Source organism: Bos grunniens, chromosome 17 (genome assembly GCF_055505025.1).
Source record: "Bos grunniens cultivar Pamir isolate PY7600 chromosome 17, Bosgru_T2T1.0, whole genome shotgun sequence".
Lineage (NCBI taxonomy): Eukaryota > Metazoa > Chordata > Mammalia > Artiodactyla > Bovidae > Bos > Bos grunniens.
The window spans coordinates 72,651,527-72,666,869 of NC_141181.1; the positions used below are offsets into that span (position 1 = coordinate 72,651,527).

At 63.7% G+C, this 15,343-nt stretch overlaps 2 protein-coding genes and 1 long non-coding RNA gene across 7 annotated transcripts in view; 1 reads left to right on the plus strand and 2 right to left on the minus strand.

Annotated features, from left to right (window-relative positions):
* Window positions 1-3,591: 3,591 nt before the first annotated feature.
* Window positions 3,592-10,372, minus strand: LOC147355910 (uncharacterized). Its single transcript, XR_015144868.1, has 2 exons — window positions 10,247-10,372; window positions 3,592-6,031 (listed from the first exon to the last, which is right to left on the minus strand). It is a non-coding gene; the product is annotated as an uncharacterized LOC147355910 (long non-coding RNA).
* CCDC74B (coiled-coil domain containing 74B) lies at window positions 5,749-10,281 on the plus strand. Its single transcript, XM_086349180.1, has 8 exons — window positions 5,749-6,050; window positions 6,523-6,567; window positions 7,334-7,393; window positions 8,199-8,361; window positions 9,022-9,211; window positions 9,604-9,683; window positions 9,759-9,830; window positions 9,923-10,281. Exons 1-8 carry the CDS (start codon window positions 5,795-5,797, stop codon window positions 10,059-10,061), a joined length of 1,005 nt encoding a protein of 334 aa, XP_086205306.1. The 5' UTR covers window positions 5,749-5,794; the 3' UTR covers window positions 10,062-10,281.
* Window positions 10,373-10,787: 415 nt separating the features above from the next.
* Window positions 10,788-15,343, minus strand: part of MED15 (mediator complex subunit 15) — a 45,340-nt gene continuing 40,784 nt past the window's right edge. For 4 of the 5 annotated variants that reach the window (XM_086349138.1, XM_086349136.1, XM_086349135.1 and 1 more), the window contains 9 exons: window positions 14,438-14,574; window positions 14,231-14,358; window positions 14,022-14,156; window positions 13,877-13,940; window positions 13,096-13,162; window positions 12,595-12,755; window positions 12,354-12,520; window positions 11,947-12,045; window positions 10,788-11,540 (listed from right to left, as the gene is read on the minus strand). In XM_086349138.1, the coding sequence (XP_086205264.1) occupies window positions 11,404-11,540; window positions 11,947-12,045; window positions 12,354-12,520; window positions 12,595-12,755; window positions 13,096-13,162; window positions 13,877-13,940; window positions 14,022-14,156; window positions 14,231-14,358; window positions 14,438-14,574 (1,095 nt within the window). In that variant the 3' untranslated portion in view covers window positions 10,788-11,403. The remainder of the gene's footprint in view (window positions 11,541-11,946; window positions 12,046-12,353; window positions 12,521-12,594; window positions 12,756-13,095; window positions 13,163-13,876; window positions 13,941-14,021; window positions 14,157-14,230; window positions 14,359-14,437; window positions 14,575-15,343) is intronic. The other variant, XR_015144848.1, reaches the window with a different exon arrangement.

Genomic DNA, 15,343 nt, shown 5'->3' on the forward strand with positions numbered 1-15,343 from the left:
GCGGTTTACAGTTGAGCCCCGACGCCGCCCGGCCCTGCTCCTGCTCAGCCACGGCCTCCCCATCAGGGAGGAGCGGCCGCAGGGCGCCTGGAGGTACAGCTTCCTAACAGGCATCCTGAGACGTCTTCCAAGGCAGCCCGCCTGGGCAGGCTACAGCCCCAGACCCGGGGGCACTGGCCGTAAGAGGGGGAGCCCCACCCCTCCACTTCCCCTTCAAAGGCCACTCACTTAGGCTTCCCTGGCGGTGCAGTGCTGAAGAACCCGCCTGCTGCTTCGGGAGTCACGGGTTCCATCCCTCATCTGGGAAGATCCCACGCGCCGCAGAGCAGCTACACCCGTGCACCAGGACCGCTAGGCCTGAGCTCCCTGAGCCTGAGCTCCGCAGCACGAGAAGCCTGCTCCCAACTACCAGAGAAGAGCCCGTGACGCAGTGAAGACCAGCACAAAGAAATCCCTGAAGAGAACGCTAACTCTGCGGCCACGCTGCAGTGGGCCTGAGGCTCCCCCTCCCTTGCATGGCACCCTGTAAAAGCCTTACTCGCTGCCAACACCTGCCCAGGTGGCTTCCTGCCCGTGGGCACCGCACCTGGTGTTTGGGCTTAGCCTGTGGGTCAGCTCAGCTCTGACGGTGCGGCCGCCACCAAACTCAGATCAACAACCTGAGTACATGTCCTACCTCCTGGCTCTGAGCTGCTCGGAGGACACACAGGTTCCTGTAGAAACGAGTGGAGTGAGCCGGTGGGGGAGGCCACTCACAGGCGCCGCGGATCTAGCTGATGGGCCCCGGGTTTCGGAGCCGCAGCTGAGCTGCAGGAGGGGGCGGGGGACGGGCACAGCGAGGGGAGAGCCCTGAGGGGCTGCTGGCCTGGCTCCCGGGGGGGCAGGCTGGAGGTGGGGGTTCTGCACATTTCCTCAGCCCCACCCAGAGCCTCAGGTGGTTTACGCCAGCTGCCCACCCCAAGCCCCAACGCCCTGACTTCGACCTTGCGGCCACCACCCAAGTGCTGCCCAAGTTGGCCACACCAGCCGCCTCTCAGTCCCCGGCCTCCCAGCCCCACAGCCAACGCTGGCCTCACTGTCCTTCCTGAACTGTTTCCCACAAGCCTTCCTGTCTGTTCCAAGCTTCCGTGTCCTACAGAATGTCCCCGGGAAGCTCAGTCCATGTGTCTGAAACCTCCAACGAGACAGCCACACTCAGGGCAGCCTGACCAGCGAGAGCCCCCTGCCCGGCTGGCACCACCGCCACCCTCCTATCCGGGAGCCCGGGGGCGCTGCTGGGCCCGTGGGCGGGTCTCTGAGGGTCTGCACCCCCTCCCTCCCGCCCGCGGAGCCCCATGCCCCTGGCCCCAGTCCGTCCTCCCCGCCTCTGCCTCCCGGGCTGGACTGAGGCCCCCTCTGGACTAAGCACTGTGCACAGATAAAAGCAAAGACATACTGCTCGTCACTCGTGTGGTGCTGGGCACTGGGAGATGCTGAATAAATAAATAAGTACTCGTGACCGACCATCCGTCTAACGAGGAGTTTGCTCTCTGTGGGTGAGTATTGTGCACTTTTCTCTCCAGTGCTGAGCGAGTACACAGGAGCTGCCCAGTAAATAGACTTGTTTGACAAATAACTTACTATACCTATTATACACATATCCAGGAATGAAAACACAGACTGTCGGGTACATTAGTTTGTCCATGACCAGAGGACTAGGACGGGGTCCTTCAATCTAACGCTGAACGATTGAAGGGACCTGACCAAGGCTCAGATCACAGACCGACTCGGGAGAGCTCAGCTGAAGGGACCTCCCTGGTGGCCCAGTGGTTTTAAGAATCCGCCTTGCAATGCTGGGGACGTGGGTTCGACCCCTGGTCGGGGAACTCAGAGTGCACAAACCAAACGCTGCAGTCAGCGGGGTTCCCGCATGACGCAAGTACAACCTGACACAGCCTGATTACTTGTTTTTAAAGAAAAAGCCAAAACTAGGACCGTTAGGAGAAAACACAGGAGTGAATACTGAAAAGCGAACTCACTGGTTTTTCAGATACGACGACAACAAAAGGGCCAGTGACGAGAAAATACTCAGACCTGGGAATCTTCACAACGTGTCTCCCCGTTAGACTGCTTACAATAACGACGGCGGCTTTTGTTGCCTCCCGTGCACGGCACGCTCCCTGTTCGGGGAACGGGAACTGCAGTGGCACGGGCCCTGCCGAAGGGCACAGCGAGATGGCACACAGAACCTCTAGGCGCGCGTGTGACTGTGGGGGAGTTGGCAGTGAGAAAGCGGCCTCCACGTCACTGCCCTTAGGGAAGACAGTGACCTTTTCCCATTTGACGTATTCCCCACGAATTGCCAGGATGATGAACAGAAGCCAAGTCTGTCTTCCTGGCCGGCCCTGAGTGAGCACGTTCTCTCCCTCTTAACCGAAGCTCGTCTCACGGGGCTGCAGCGGGCACAGCCGCCTCCTGCACCGCACAGCCCTGGCCCGCACGGTCGCCGGCACAGCCAGCTTGTCCTTGACTTTGCCCAGGAGGGTTAGGATGGCCCAGGAGAGCAGACATAGGAAGAGCCCAGAGACCGTTGTGTAGCAAAAAAAAAAAAACCCAAGGGGATGCACGGTGGTCCAGAGCCAAGACTCTGAGCTTCCAGTGACACAACTGAAGACCCGACAGGCCACAGCTGAGACCAGCGCAGCCAGACGGAGTTTACAGAACAAAAAAGACGGACTGACGGCTCCCTGGAACCAAGACCCGCGCTGGAAACAGAAAGCAAGGTGCAAAGCAGGCTGTCTGCCACGACCCCGTTACAGAAAAACAGCTCAAAGTCACGCGGACAATGAGCCAGACCCACAGGCGGCAGTGTAAGTGCGGGAGCACAGAGGCGGCCTGGGCGGCGGCCATGCCTCGCTCAGGACAGGGGCGGGTGGACGCGGGGGCGTCTGTCTTGTTCCAATCGTTTCTACCCAGGAGGATGTACTCCCGCCTGGCTGATGGGCAGCTGCCTGCAAGCCTGACCCAGTGCCCTTGGCCCAGCGTACCCACTCTTCCCCGTAAGAACCCAACAGGAGCCCCGCTGCTGCTGCTGCTAAGTCGCGTCAGTCGTGTCCAACTCTGTGCGACCCCATAGACGGCAGCCCACCAGGCTCCCCCGTCCCTGGGATTCTCCAGGCAAGAGCACTGGAGTGGGGTGCCATTGCCTTCTCCAACAGGAGCACTGGGCGCCCCTTAAGATTGGAGGCTTCTCCTCCCCCCGCCTTTTTTTTAACTCTCTCCCTTGTTCACACTGAGCCAGATCAGCAATTCATCAATTACACCTTAGACTGCCCTGCCCGCCCCCACCTGGCACTGGCTCTTGCGCAGGTCTCTGCTACAGTGAAGCTGTGGTTCTCTGTACCCGTCTGTCTCCAAAACAGGGCAGCGGTTTGCCCACCTCAGTGCTCTGATGGATCTAAGAACAGTTGGTGATTCTGTTTGTTCAGCTCTTTTTGTGTCGGTGAGAAGGACGACAACCAAGTCCCTTGCATGCGGGCCAGAAAACCAGAATATATATACATATATACATACACACGTACATACACACACAAATACACACACAAATACACGTGTGTGTGTATATATATATTTCCCTCCAATTGTTTTAAAATCCTCCATGGTCTCAATCACCATAACCATCTTCTGCTGCAGATTTTAAACGTATTATACAGTACTTTTCTGTTGGGCGTCCCTGGTGGCTCAGTCAGTAAAGAATCTGCCTGCAATACAGGAGACCCAGGTTTGATCTCTGGGTTGGGAAGATCTCCTGGAGAAAGAAATGGCAACCCGCTCCAGTACTCTTGCCTGGAAAATCCCATGGACAGAGGAGCCTGGTGGGCTACAGCCTATGGGCTCCAAAGAGTCGGACACGACTGACCAAGTAAGCCACCACCACCACCACGTTGCCGTAAATTCTGTTGTCTAGGATTCCTTGTGATCTGCTTCTGTCGACTGAATCTGAATTCTCCCCCTTGACCCCACCACGTCTGGGCTTTACTAGTGTAATTCTGACATCACAGGTCATGTGGCAATGGGACTCTGGGTTCTGCTCTCCTCCTCTGAGGGGTTCTGACTTTTGTTCTCTGGGCAGTTGAGTTACTGGAAGACTACAAGGACTTGTGGAGGCTGGGCTTACATTTTATAGGGGCAGATGAAGTTTGACTTTGTCCTTACTCTTCATGCAAATCTCTTATTTCTGAAGTACTGCCTTTATTCCCAAGCTGGGACTCTTTTGGAGTTTAAATGAAAAACTTCTCTGTCTTCTCTGAAAGCATCTCTGTTTCCAAACGTGGTCTCCCCTGGAGTTGGCCATTTTGGCCTCCGGCTCTGTCCTGCCCTGGGACCTTCTGCATTTCAGGCCAGCCACGCACTTGAAGAGAGTTCGTAGCTCCAAACTCTCCAGCACCCCTCAGTTTTCACCCATCACCCTCTCCAGCCAATAAGCTGGCGGCCTTCTGCTCTGGCCTCGCTGATCAGCAGCCCTCAGGAGAAAACAGCTCTTCAAGTACTGCCTCCTTGCAGATTCCGTTTGCTTTTTGTTCTTCCCTGGAGCCTGCGGACAGCTGTTCCGTGTGTTTTGCTCACACTTCATAAAGCACAGGGATCTGCGATGACCGGACATGGAGATTCTACCTTCGATTTTTGGGACAAAACCGTGTCATCTGAAGTATCACTCTGTAACGTGTCAGCTATTTAAAACATGAACTATTACAACACAACCAGTGAACAAAACGAATTAAGACCTGGAAAGGAGGATGAGTCTCCATGGTTTGTCAGAGGAATGTTGCTGTTCAGTCGTTCAGTTGTGTCCGACTCATTGTGACTGCATGGACTGCAGCACACCAGGCCTCCCTGTCTATCACCAACTCCCAGAGCTCGCTCAAACTCATGTCTATCGAGTCGGTGATGCCCTCCAACCATTTCATCCTCTGTTGCCCCCTTCTCCTCCTGCCTTCAATCTTTCCCAGCATCAGGGTCTTTTCCAATGAGTTGGCTCTTTGAATCAGGTGGCCAGAGTATTGCAGCTTCAGCTTCAGTACTTCCAGTAAAGATTCAAGGTTGATTTCCTTTAGGATTGACTGGTTGGATCTCCTTGCAGTCCAAGGGACTCTCAAGAATCTTTTTCAGCACAACTGTTCAAAAGCATCTTTACATTGGTGCTCAGATTTCTTCATGGTCCAACTCTCATATCCATACATGACTACGGGAAAAACCATAGCTTTGACCCTATGCACCTCTGTCAGCAAAATAACGTCTCTGCTGTTTAGTATGCTGTCTAGGTTTGTCATAGCTTTGATTGCAGGAGCAGCAGTCCTTTAATTTCATGGCTGGAGTCACAGTCCGCAGTGGTTTTGGAGCCCCAGAAAACAAAGTCTGCCACTGTTTCCACTTTTTCCTCATCTATTTGCCATGGAAGTGACGGGACTGGATGCCATGATCTTAGCCTTTTGAATTTTAAGCCAACTTTTTCATTCTCCACTTTCTCCTTCAAGAGGCTCTGTAGTTCCTCTTCAACTTTCTGAAATGAGGGACGGCCTGTGACCAAGCGAGCTACCCCACTGGGGCGGGGCCAGGACACCCGCACGGAGGTCAAGGGTCTCACCCAGGCCCCGCCCCCAGCCAGCCACGCCGAAGCCCCGCCCCCAGGCGCCCCGCCCCCAAGCAAGGCCCGCCCCGCCGCGCGTGCGCCCCCAGCGGGCCCTCCCGTTTCCATGGCAACGCCACGCCAGGCGGCAGCCGGGCCACCGAGTGGGCGTGCAGCGGCAGCGGCTACATGAGCGCGACGGGGGTGGCGGCCGGGCAGCGGCCCCGCAGCTCGGGGATCCTGAGCTCCCGGGGCACGTCGCGCCTGCGCCAGCGCCTGCCGGCGGTCCCCCAGCCCGGGCAGCACGGCGCGTCGCTCGGGCTCAACGAGGCTCAGAAGCGGGTGCTGGACTTGGAGAAGAGCGTGCAGTTCCTGCAGCAGCAGCACTCGGAGACGCTGGTCAAGCTCCACGAGGAGATCGAGCACCTGAAGCGGGAGAACAAGGGTGAGGCGGGCGGCGGGCCCACCTCAGGAGGCGGCCTCGCGGGACTCCCCCCCCCCAGGCCCCAAGCCCGCTGCACCACCCCCAACGGAAACCCGGCCGCCTCCTTTGAAAAACTTTTGTCGAAGTAAAACATCGCCCCCACTACCCCCACCCCACCCCGCCCCGAGTCCGCACAGGCAGGTCGATGGATTTTCCCAAGCCAAGCACCCAGAGGGATCCCTGCCACCTGGGTCCTCCTGACTTGCTCTGTCCCCCCTGGAGTCTGGGCCCACCCAGCAGAGGGTGCCCCGCAGACATCACGGATACAGGGAGGGGCTCAGGGAGCAGCCAGGGGCACCCCGAGTCCACCCGAGGGTGCCATGGCCGGGTCCACGGGGCAGGGCTCCTCAGGGGCTCAGCAGGGAGGCCTGGGCCAGGGGCAGCCAAGCTGTCTCTCAGAGTGGCCCTGAGCAGAGCCTGTGCTTGCTTTCAGATCTCCACTACAAGCTCATCATGAACCAGAAATCACATAAGAAAGGTAAGGCTGAGGCCCACAGGTACCTCGTGCAAAGCACCTGCCCTCAAGAGCAGCCCCCAGATTAGCCCAGGGAGACGGGGCCCAGACACACGGACGGCTCCCAGCTACGAGCTGGGTGACTGTGCCCCAGAACACAGCAGGGGCCGTGGACAGAAGAGTGAGAGGCAGTCTCTGCCCTCGCGCCCCCACGGACCCCAGCCTCACTCTCCCAGAGGCTTGTCTACTTGCGCTGCCGCCCCAGACGTTCGTCCCCTGAAACATGGGCCGGCCCAGCACAGCCCCAGCTCTGGTCCCTGAGGCCTCGGGCCACCCCACCGTCTCCACAGCAACCACCCACGGCCTCATCTGCAGCCCACTCACCTTGCCTGTCCCCCAGCCTCACCCAGGGCTCCCCTCCCCTCCTACTGCTGAGGCCAGGTCTACATCAGGAGGTGGTCTGAGTGGTGAGCGGTGCCAGCCTCGAAGGCCCCCAGGGTGCTCTTCCTGGGAGGCACGCAGAGGGTGGGGTGGCAGGGACCCTTCTCTGGCAGGGCCCCATAGCCGCCAAGTGTTGATGTGGGCATGCAGTGCTGGAGGCCCCCGAGGGGACCTGGGGAGAGGCCATGCTCCCACTCAGGGCCCCGCTTCCACCCGCAGCCCCCTTCCATGGCTCCCTCCGGGACTGGCAGGGTCTGGGGTGGCATCGCTCAAATGTGGAGAGGGCATAGGAACGGGCGGGACGGGAGCGTGGCCCTGCCACCGTGGGCTGACCCCGCGTGCCCCACAGGCAGCACGTCGAGCTCCAGCCTTCAGTCCAACAAGTCCGTCTCGAACACGACAGTGTCGGGTGAGTGCGCCAGCGCCTCTGTGCTCGGGGTCAGGGTAGAGCAGGGCGCCTCAGGCGCCGTGGGCATGATGCGGGCGTGGGGTGCTGAGCAGCACACCGAGCGCCCACGGTGGTCCTCAGGGGGGCACCTCAGCCAGGCCCCGTGGACTCGGGGGTTAAGGAGACGCTGAAGGGACCCAGGAGGGTCCCCAGGGTCCTGTGAGCTGAAACCCTAGGAGGGAGCTGAGGCCAGGGGACAGGTCAGAAGGCTGGCTGGCGGAAAGATCGTTGGTGTGGGATGCGAGGCAGTAGAACGTGTGACCCAGGAGCCCGGAGGTCCTCCACCCGCTCCCCTCAGCCCTTGGAGGAGGCAGGACGCAGTGGGGGGCTGGACGCGGAGCCGAGTGAGGGCCTTGAGAGCCGCCCTGCCTGATAGTGCCTCTGACGCTCCAGGCTTCGTACGGGCGGCCCAGATCTCGCCTTCACTTTCATTTTGCCCAAAATGGGTTCAGAGTCAGGGAACGGCTGCTGGCCAACCCCCGCCCCCCCGTCCCCAGCCCCGAGCTCTGCTGAGGCCCACAGGACCACTCTGCAGGGCGTGTAGGGCTCTCTCCCTGCTTCAGCTGCTGGGGCATCTGGCCTTCAGCACTGTGGCCCCTTCAGGACATTCAGGCCCCCACGGGCTTCGCCCTGCCTCTGTGTCTCCCAGCACGCCGCCCAGGAGGCCGTTCCCCTGTCCCCTTTACCGAGGGACGGGCGGGGCCCCGCGGGCACACGTGGCCCACTGACGCCCAGTGACAAGGCCCCATCTGGGTCTGACCTGCAGCCGGCTCTCAGGGCAAGGCAAGGCCCCAGCCCGGGTCCTCTAAGAAACAAGACTGGAAAGCTGAAGTCCCCCAGAAGCCGGACCTGGAGGAGGAGACCTCAGTCGCCACCCTGCTTCATGGTGGCAGGGTGGACAAGGCCCTCGGCGTGCAGGGGCTTGTCAAGTAAGGCTCCCTGTGCCTGCGGGACGGGTGCACTTGGCAGGTTCACAGCCTGGAACCCGCCCACGGCGTCACCCTTTCAAACAGCCTCCAGTGGGAAGCAAGCTCCTGAAGGCTGGGTTCGCCCACCCGGTGGGCACTGCCTTTTCCCCTCCCCGGGATCCAGTGGGCCCCCTGAACTGACCTGAATCTGCAGGAGGGGCTGGCAGCAGCCCCTACAGCATGCTTTAAAACACAGAAGCAAAGTGTCCAGGCCTCCAGATTAGCTTGCTTTTCACCCAGAGAACCCTGAGTCTGGTTGGGTCTCCCCCAGGAACCGTGCTGCGCTCTGGAGGGCACGGGGTCGGCACACCAGGGCAGGGCCACCCTGGGGCTCGCCTGCTGTCCACTGAGCCAGTGGGCACCCCATGCTGGACCCCAGGCTTGCGGTCAGCACTGAGGGCAGCCAGGCAGCTCAGACCACACCCGCCTCTCAGTGTGTGCTGCAAGGGGAGGAAGGGGTGGGCTGGGACCCCCACCCGCTGCCGGGCACAGAAGGGAGGGAGCCAGGCTGCGGAGACGCCCCCTTCCCATGCTGGAGCAAGTGCCGCCCTGAGAGCTGGTGAGACCGCCCACGGCAGACTGCCCCCACCCCGACCCTGGCAGCTCTCGTGACTGTTTCAGGGATGAAGAAGCAGACAGCGCTAACGCAGTGCCCCCTTGGGCAGTGGGCAGCCAGCACAAGGGCAGGCAGGTGCCAGAGGCGCCTCCTTCGGTGGGCCTGCCCCTGCACCTGCGCAAGCCCGCCACGCTGCAGCAGTGTGAGGTCGTCATCCGGCAGCTGTGGAATGCCAACCTCCTGCAGGCACAGGAGGTGGGGGGGGGGGGGGGAGGGGAGGGAGAAGGGGAGGGGAGGGGAGAAGGTGGGGAGAAGGGGAGGGGAGGGGAGGGAGAAGGGGAGGGGAGGGGAGGGAGGAGGGGAGGGGAGGGAGAAGGGGAGGGGGTAAAGGGAGGGGAGGGGAGGGGAGAAGTGGGGGGAGAAGGGGAGGGGAGGGGAGGCAGAAGGGGAGGGGAGGGGAGGGAGGAGGGGAGGGGAGGGGAGGGAGAAGGGGAGGGGGTAAAGGGAGGGGAGGGGAGGGGAGAAGTGGGGGGAGAAGGGGAGGGGAGGGGAGGCAGAAGGGGAGGGGAGGGGAGGCAGAAGGGGAGGGGAGGGGTGCCCCAGGGCCCCACCGGCCCACCCAGTGCGCCTCTCCTGCCTGCCTTCAGCTGCAGCACCTTAAGTCACTCCTGGAAGGGAGCCAGAGGCCCAGGGCCGGCCCCGAGGAGGCTGGGCCCAGCTCTCCCAGGTAGGTGTGCCAGGAGGCTGCAGGGGCACGGTTGGGCCCGCTTATCTGGGGCTCACGGCCAACTCCCTTCTCCAGAGACCAGGAGGCCCTGCACTTGGGGGCCACGCAGCTCCCCAAGGTCACCGCCAAGGGCATCTCTAAGAAATGGTGAGTCCTGCTGGGATGGGAGGTGGGCCGCCTCTGCGCCCGGGGACTGCGGGGCAGGGAAGGTGCCTGCGGTGACCCCCGCTGTCCCCCAGCCTGATCCTGAGCCGGGCGCCCGTGGCGGAGCATGCCATCCTGCCGGCACTGAAGCAGAGCCTCAAGACCAGCTTTGCGGAGCGGCAGCGGCGGCTGCAGGCCGTGCAGGGCCGGCGGCTGCACCGCTCGGTGCTCTGAGTGCCGTGCTGGCCACCACCCTGCGGGACTGCGCCCCACGGACCCCCGGCACTCATAAGCCAAGCCAGCCAGGCCCACGGTGGATACCGCACGAGGTCTCGGGGCTGGGAACTGTTTATTTTCTTCCTCAGTATCTCGCTATTCTGCGTTCTCATGCACATGTTACGAGATAAGCGTGAGCCTACCTGTTGAAGCCTGGAAATAAAGCTTGTTTCTCCCAGTCGCGAGCCTCATCCCTCACCCGGCTCTGCGCCTGGCGGTGGGCGGGGCCTGCCAGGAGTCAGCCCGCCTGCCAGGACCCAGCGCTGCCCTGGAAGAAGACAAGCTCAGACACCGCCCGCACGCTCCTCCCAGGGCGCAGGGGGCTGCCTTCCAGGCACCCGAGCGAGACCCCGTCCTGTGTGCACCGGCACAGACAGCTGGTGAGCGGCCCTGCCCGGCCCACCTTCCTCCACCAAGGGCTGGGGCCATGGCTGTGGGGCAAGGTCCCCCCCAGGATGCTGGCCTGCCAGGCAATGGCCGCAGGACACCCTTGTCTGCCAGACTGGCAGCTTCGGCTCGGACCCCTGCCTGGCAGGACAGTCCTCCCAGCCCCACGGAGTCTGGGCATCCCCCCTCCACAGTGGGGGACCTTGCTCCGCCCCGACAGCGCCCCTCACTGGACAGAGGGCCCCGGGCTCACGGGGGGTGGGGGGGGTGGGGAGACACAGTGACAAATTCATGACAAACACAGGAATAATAAATTTATTATAAGAACCACAGAAGACACGGTAATGCACATACAAAAAGAGGGAACCTCATCAGCGAGGGCCAGCTGCCCAACGCCCTGGCAGGAGCCCTCAGTCTCTCAGAACGCTGGGTCCAAGAACAGCATCCTGACCCAGCGGGCTCCAGGCCTGGCGGGAGGGGGTGGCGAGGTGTGAGGCCCCGGTGGTGGCAGGGCCCTGCAGCCAGCGCCCGACCCCGGGGCTCCCCGTGGCCACCCTGAACCCGAATTGCGGTCAGGGAGCTCTGCGTGCATCTTCAGGGTCTCCTATGTCCTGCACGCCCCCTGGGAAACAGCAGAAGGCTTTCCGGCACACACTCACAAGGCTCGCGCCAAGTAGACATGGGCCCTGCAGGGGACAGCAGCCCACGAGCGCAGGGCCGGGGTGTGGCCGGGGCCTCTCCACACACGGAAGCCTGTAGCTGGTCCCGAGGCGGAGGGAAAGCAGGAGAGCTAACCGAGGTCCAGGCTCTCTAAGGAAGCCAGCATTGTGAACGTCTGGCATGGGGCCGAGGAGGCGGCCAGCTGCCCCGTGGCCCCTGGAGGGCGGAAGCCGGACATGCAGCGGTGGTGCGGCTACGCGGCTGAGAGGCAGGCCTGGTGGACACTCTGGGCCCAGGTGTTGAGCAGGGCCGTGACCGAGTGCTTGTCAGGGAGCTGCAGCAGCCGCGAGGTCATGCACTGGTGCACGGACTGCAGGAAGGGGTTGGCGTCTGCAGAGAAGGGCGGCCGTGAGCCTCTGCCAGGACCCCCGCTGCCCTCCCCAGCCCGGGGCCTGGGTGCCAGCTCCCATACGCCAGCGGACAGCTGGACCGGGGACTGCCCTCAGGGCCTGGTCCTCTACAGGCCAGCCCTGAGCCCGGGGAGGAACGTCTCCACCAATGGGGTGCTCCCGGGGCCTGTCCTGCAGATGGGTCCTCAGGAGCCTCACAGAGACCCACGGGGCTGCTGGGACAGCCTCAGCCCTGAGCCGGCTGTTCAGCACTGCAGGGGTGTGGTGGGCAGGGAGCCTCCCCTCCCCGTGGGCCTGCGCGGCCACCTGCTCCGTCCACCGAGGAAGAGGGCACGAGGGCGGGGGCTCGTGGAGGAACGCCGGGTGCCTGCCCCCCGGTCACCCACCGTACTGCCACTGCCGATTGATCCACAGCGGGCTCTGGGCGGGGTAGTCGGCAGGCACGCTGAGCTCCAGCGGCGGCACGCTGGGGAGATCCTTGTCATCTGCAACACACGGGGGCACCTGTGACCCGGCAGCGCCCACCAGGCCTGGAGGCCCTGCAGAGGCCAGTGCGGAGCCCAGGCACTGACTCCCGCGCTTCCCGTCTCCTCAGAGACCCGGAGCTGCAGCTGGACGGGAGGGAAGAGGCTTCCGTGCCCGGGGTGGGGGCAGGGATGAGAGCAGGCAGGCTCAGGGCCCGCCCCCAGGCAAGTGCGCCTGCTCTCACGCGTGGGCCCAGAAGACAGCGGGCAGATTCCAGGAGGGCGGGGCTGGGCGAGCAGGCGTCCCGCCAGCCCGGCCCTGCGCTCACCCAGCTTGCATATCAGGTGGACGGCGCCGCTGTTGCTGCAGTGCGAAGGATCTAAGTTCACCAGGAACTTGGGGTCCAGCCGCGCCACCTCCCCCTGGAGCACGTTGGGGATGGTCTGCCGCTCATCCTCTTCAAACTTCCGCTTTCGGGTGGACACCACCGGGGCCCTGGAGGAGGCAGCCATGCTGAGCCCCTGGCTGGGCCACGGCCTGGCCGCCCACCAAGCCCCGCGGGTACGCACGTGATGGGCGGGCCGTGGATGGCCGTCATGGCCGGCACGAACGTGCGGTACAGGGAGTGGTTGAAGACGGGTGAGCGGATGTTGGCCAGAACAGCATCCAGGAGCGGCTGGCACAGGTACTGCTGCTTGGTGGGGGGCACTGGGGGCGGCGGGGGCGTGGGCTGCAGCAGGACGGTGGGGTCAGCAGCCCACTCGTGGACCCCGGCCCTCGTCCTCGCCCAGCCGGCCTTCCTGGCTTCCCCACAAGCTCCACACCACAGACGGGGCGGGCGGGCCCGGACACTCCACGGCAGCCCGGCCAGGCCCGTGGGCCACGAGAGCCGTGCACTGCGAGCCGCAGCCAGAGCTTCCCATCACGTCCTCACCTCAGCCCACTGCACCGCGTACGGCCCCCGCCCCCTCAGGCTGCAGGCTCCAGCTCGTGGTTAGACCGTGGTGAGCCCTGACCACCAGGGATGCCCACGACCCTACGAACAGCGCCAGGCACGGCAGCCCACTCACCACCGCCATGTCGTTCTTAAGCTTCTCCAGGGCGATCTCACATTTCTGCAGCGTCTTCAGCGGGCACCTGAGGGAGGACGACGGGGCTGGCCCTCTGTGTGGGGGACGGGGAGCCGAGAGCTCCCAGATCTCTGCCCAGCCACGGACAGTCTGGCCTTCTCTGGACGGAGCGGGCTGGGGCCTGGGCCACCGGCACCACTCCCAGGAGCCCGCCAGCCCACGCGCTGTTCCCAGGCCCGAAGTCTGAGGCAGGGCGGCCCCACGCCCAGGACAAGGCACACCGTGATGGGCCAAGGGAGGATGCAGGCCAGGCCCCTGGCCCCACCCGACTACTTTGAGAGGCCAGAGGGCCGTCCACCTCCCACAGGGCCCCTCAGTGCCCAGCGTTCTGCCCACGTGAGCAGAACAGGGAGGATGTTCCAGAAGGGGGCCTCGCCTGAGCCAAAGGCTCCAGGAGAGGGCAGGGTCCCAGGCCAGGCCACCTGCAGGGGGTGCTGGCCGAGCTCTGGCCTCAGCAGCTCCGTGGCCCGTGGGAGAAGCAAGGGATGTGAGGGCGTGGCCCTGCCTTCGAGCCCCTCTCAGATGGTCCGGTCCCTCCCACAGCCAGCGCCTGTGAGATCAGTGCCCTTTCTGCACACGTGGGCACTAGCACCGTCTCCAGCCCAAGGCCACCCACACATTGGGGGCCAGGCCAGCAAGAGGGCCGTGAGGGCCATGGGGTAGGACCCTCTGTGAGTGGTGGGAGCAGCCCTGTCCCCACAGGCTGGGCGCCAAGGCTCACCGTTTGGAGGGGTCCGTCAGGATGTCCAGCAGGCTCTTCATCTTACTCAGGTCCTTTTTCCTGTCTGGGGAAGAAGCGGATCCTCAGACGGGCCGGGGTCCCTGCCCTGCCCCACCCTGCCTAGCCCGCTGGCCCACAGGCCCACCTTCGTTCTTGTCGATCTTGTTGATCATGCGGCGCAGCGGCTCGATGTACTTGGACAGCTGCTTCAGCTTGTCCAGGTACTGCTGCTCCTCGGCCTGGCTGGAGCCCGCGGGGCTCATGACGGAGCTGGGGTTCACTACAGGACACGGCCTGGTGAGCGTGGCCCGGCCCATGGAGGGCGTGGCTGGGCCCGACCCGAGCCCCACTTACCGGGGGTGTTCAGTGGTCCTGGGGAGGGGACGCTGAAGTTCTGCGGGGTGCGCGCCGTCACTGGGCTCTGGGAAGGCTGTGGAGAGGGGCTGGGCAGGAAGCTGCTGGGGGACGGGGCGGGGCCGGAGCTGGCAGAGAGGAGACAGGTGAGCTGGGCAGGGGGCGGGGCGGGGCCAGGGCAGACTGGAGGGGTGGGGCCGGGCCTACCTGACGTTGGAGTTGGGCTGCGAGCTGGGCGGGCCAGGCTGCGGGGATGGCTGCGGGGGAGGCGGCATCGACTGCGGGGTGTGCACCTGCTGGCCCGGCGACGGCGACGACAGCACGGTGAGGCTGCTCTGGCTGACCTGCGGGGAGGGCGCGCCTGCTGAGCCGCCCTGCGCACCCCCGCGGCCCCTCTGCCACCGCCTCTCAAACACCCACACAGTGCGCCCCGCCACACACGTGGCCCGCGCGCTGGCAGCAGGGCTGGCCCTGGACTGGCAGAGGCTGAGGCTTGAGTGGGGACACGGTGTGCCAGGCCCCCGCCTTGTGCGTGCGGGAGCCTGTGGGCAGGGGAGGCCAGCGAGGGCCACGGACAGTGATGGGTGGGCTGACCTCCCAAAGCCTCTGTGACCCCTTGGGCCGCAAGGACAAGCCGGGCAGCAGGGCAGTGCGGAGGCTGTGCCATGCCGTCGCCCCGTGTCTCCCTTGCCAGCGCCCAGGCCAGAGCTGCAGCCTGGCAGCCGAGCAACCCCTGCCACAAGCAGAGAGCGCAGAGCGCTCAGGGTCACCCTCTCCCTGCAGCCCTCGTCGCGCGGAGGCAGCGGGTTCCCGCCCCACTCTCCCACTAGGACGCCACCACGTCTGTCTGTGAACACCAAGGGAGGCGGTCACACGCCCAGGACTAGGAATGCGAGCATGTGCAGACCGCTTTCTGCCCAGACACGTGCTAGTCCCGGCCGGGCAGACAGCGGCCCACCAGGCCCTGGAATGGGCCCCCAGAGCGGCCTCGAGCAGAGCCTGCAGAGTGCACAGAGCCTGGCCCCTCACCACATGGGACGCTTCCGCAGGCCCTGCTGGCTTCGCTCAGGGCGTCCGCAACACTGCGGCCACCTCCTGTGTGCCGAGCGTCTC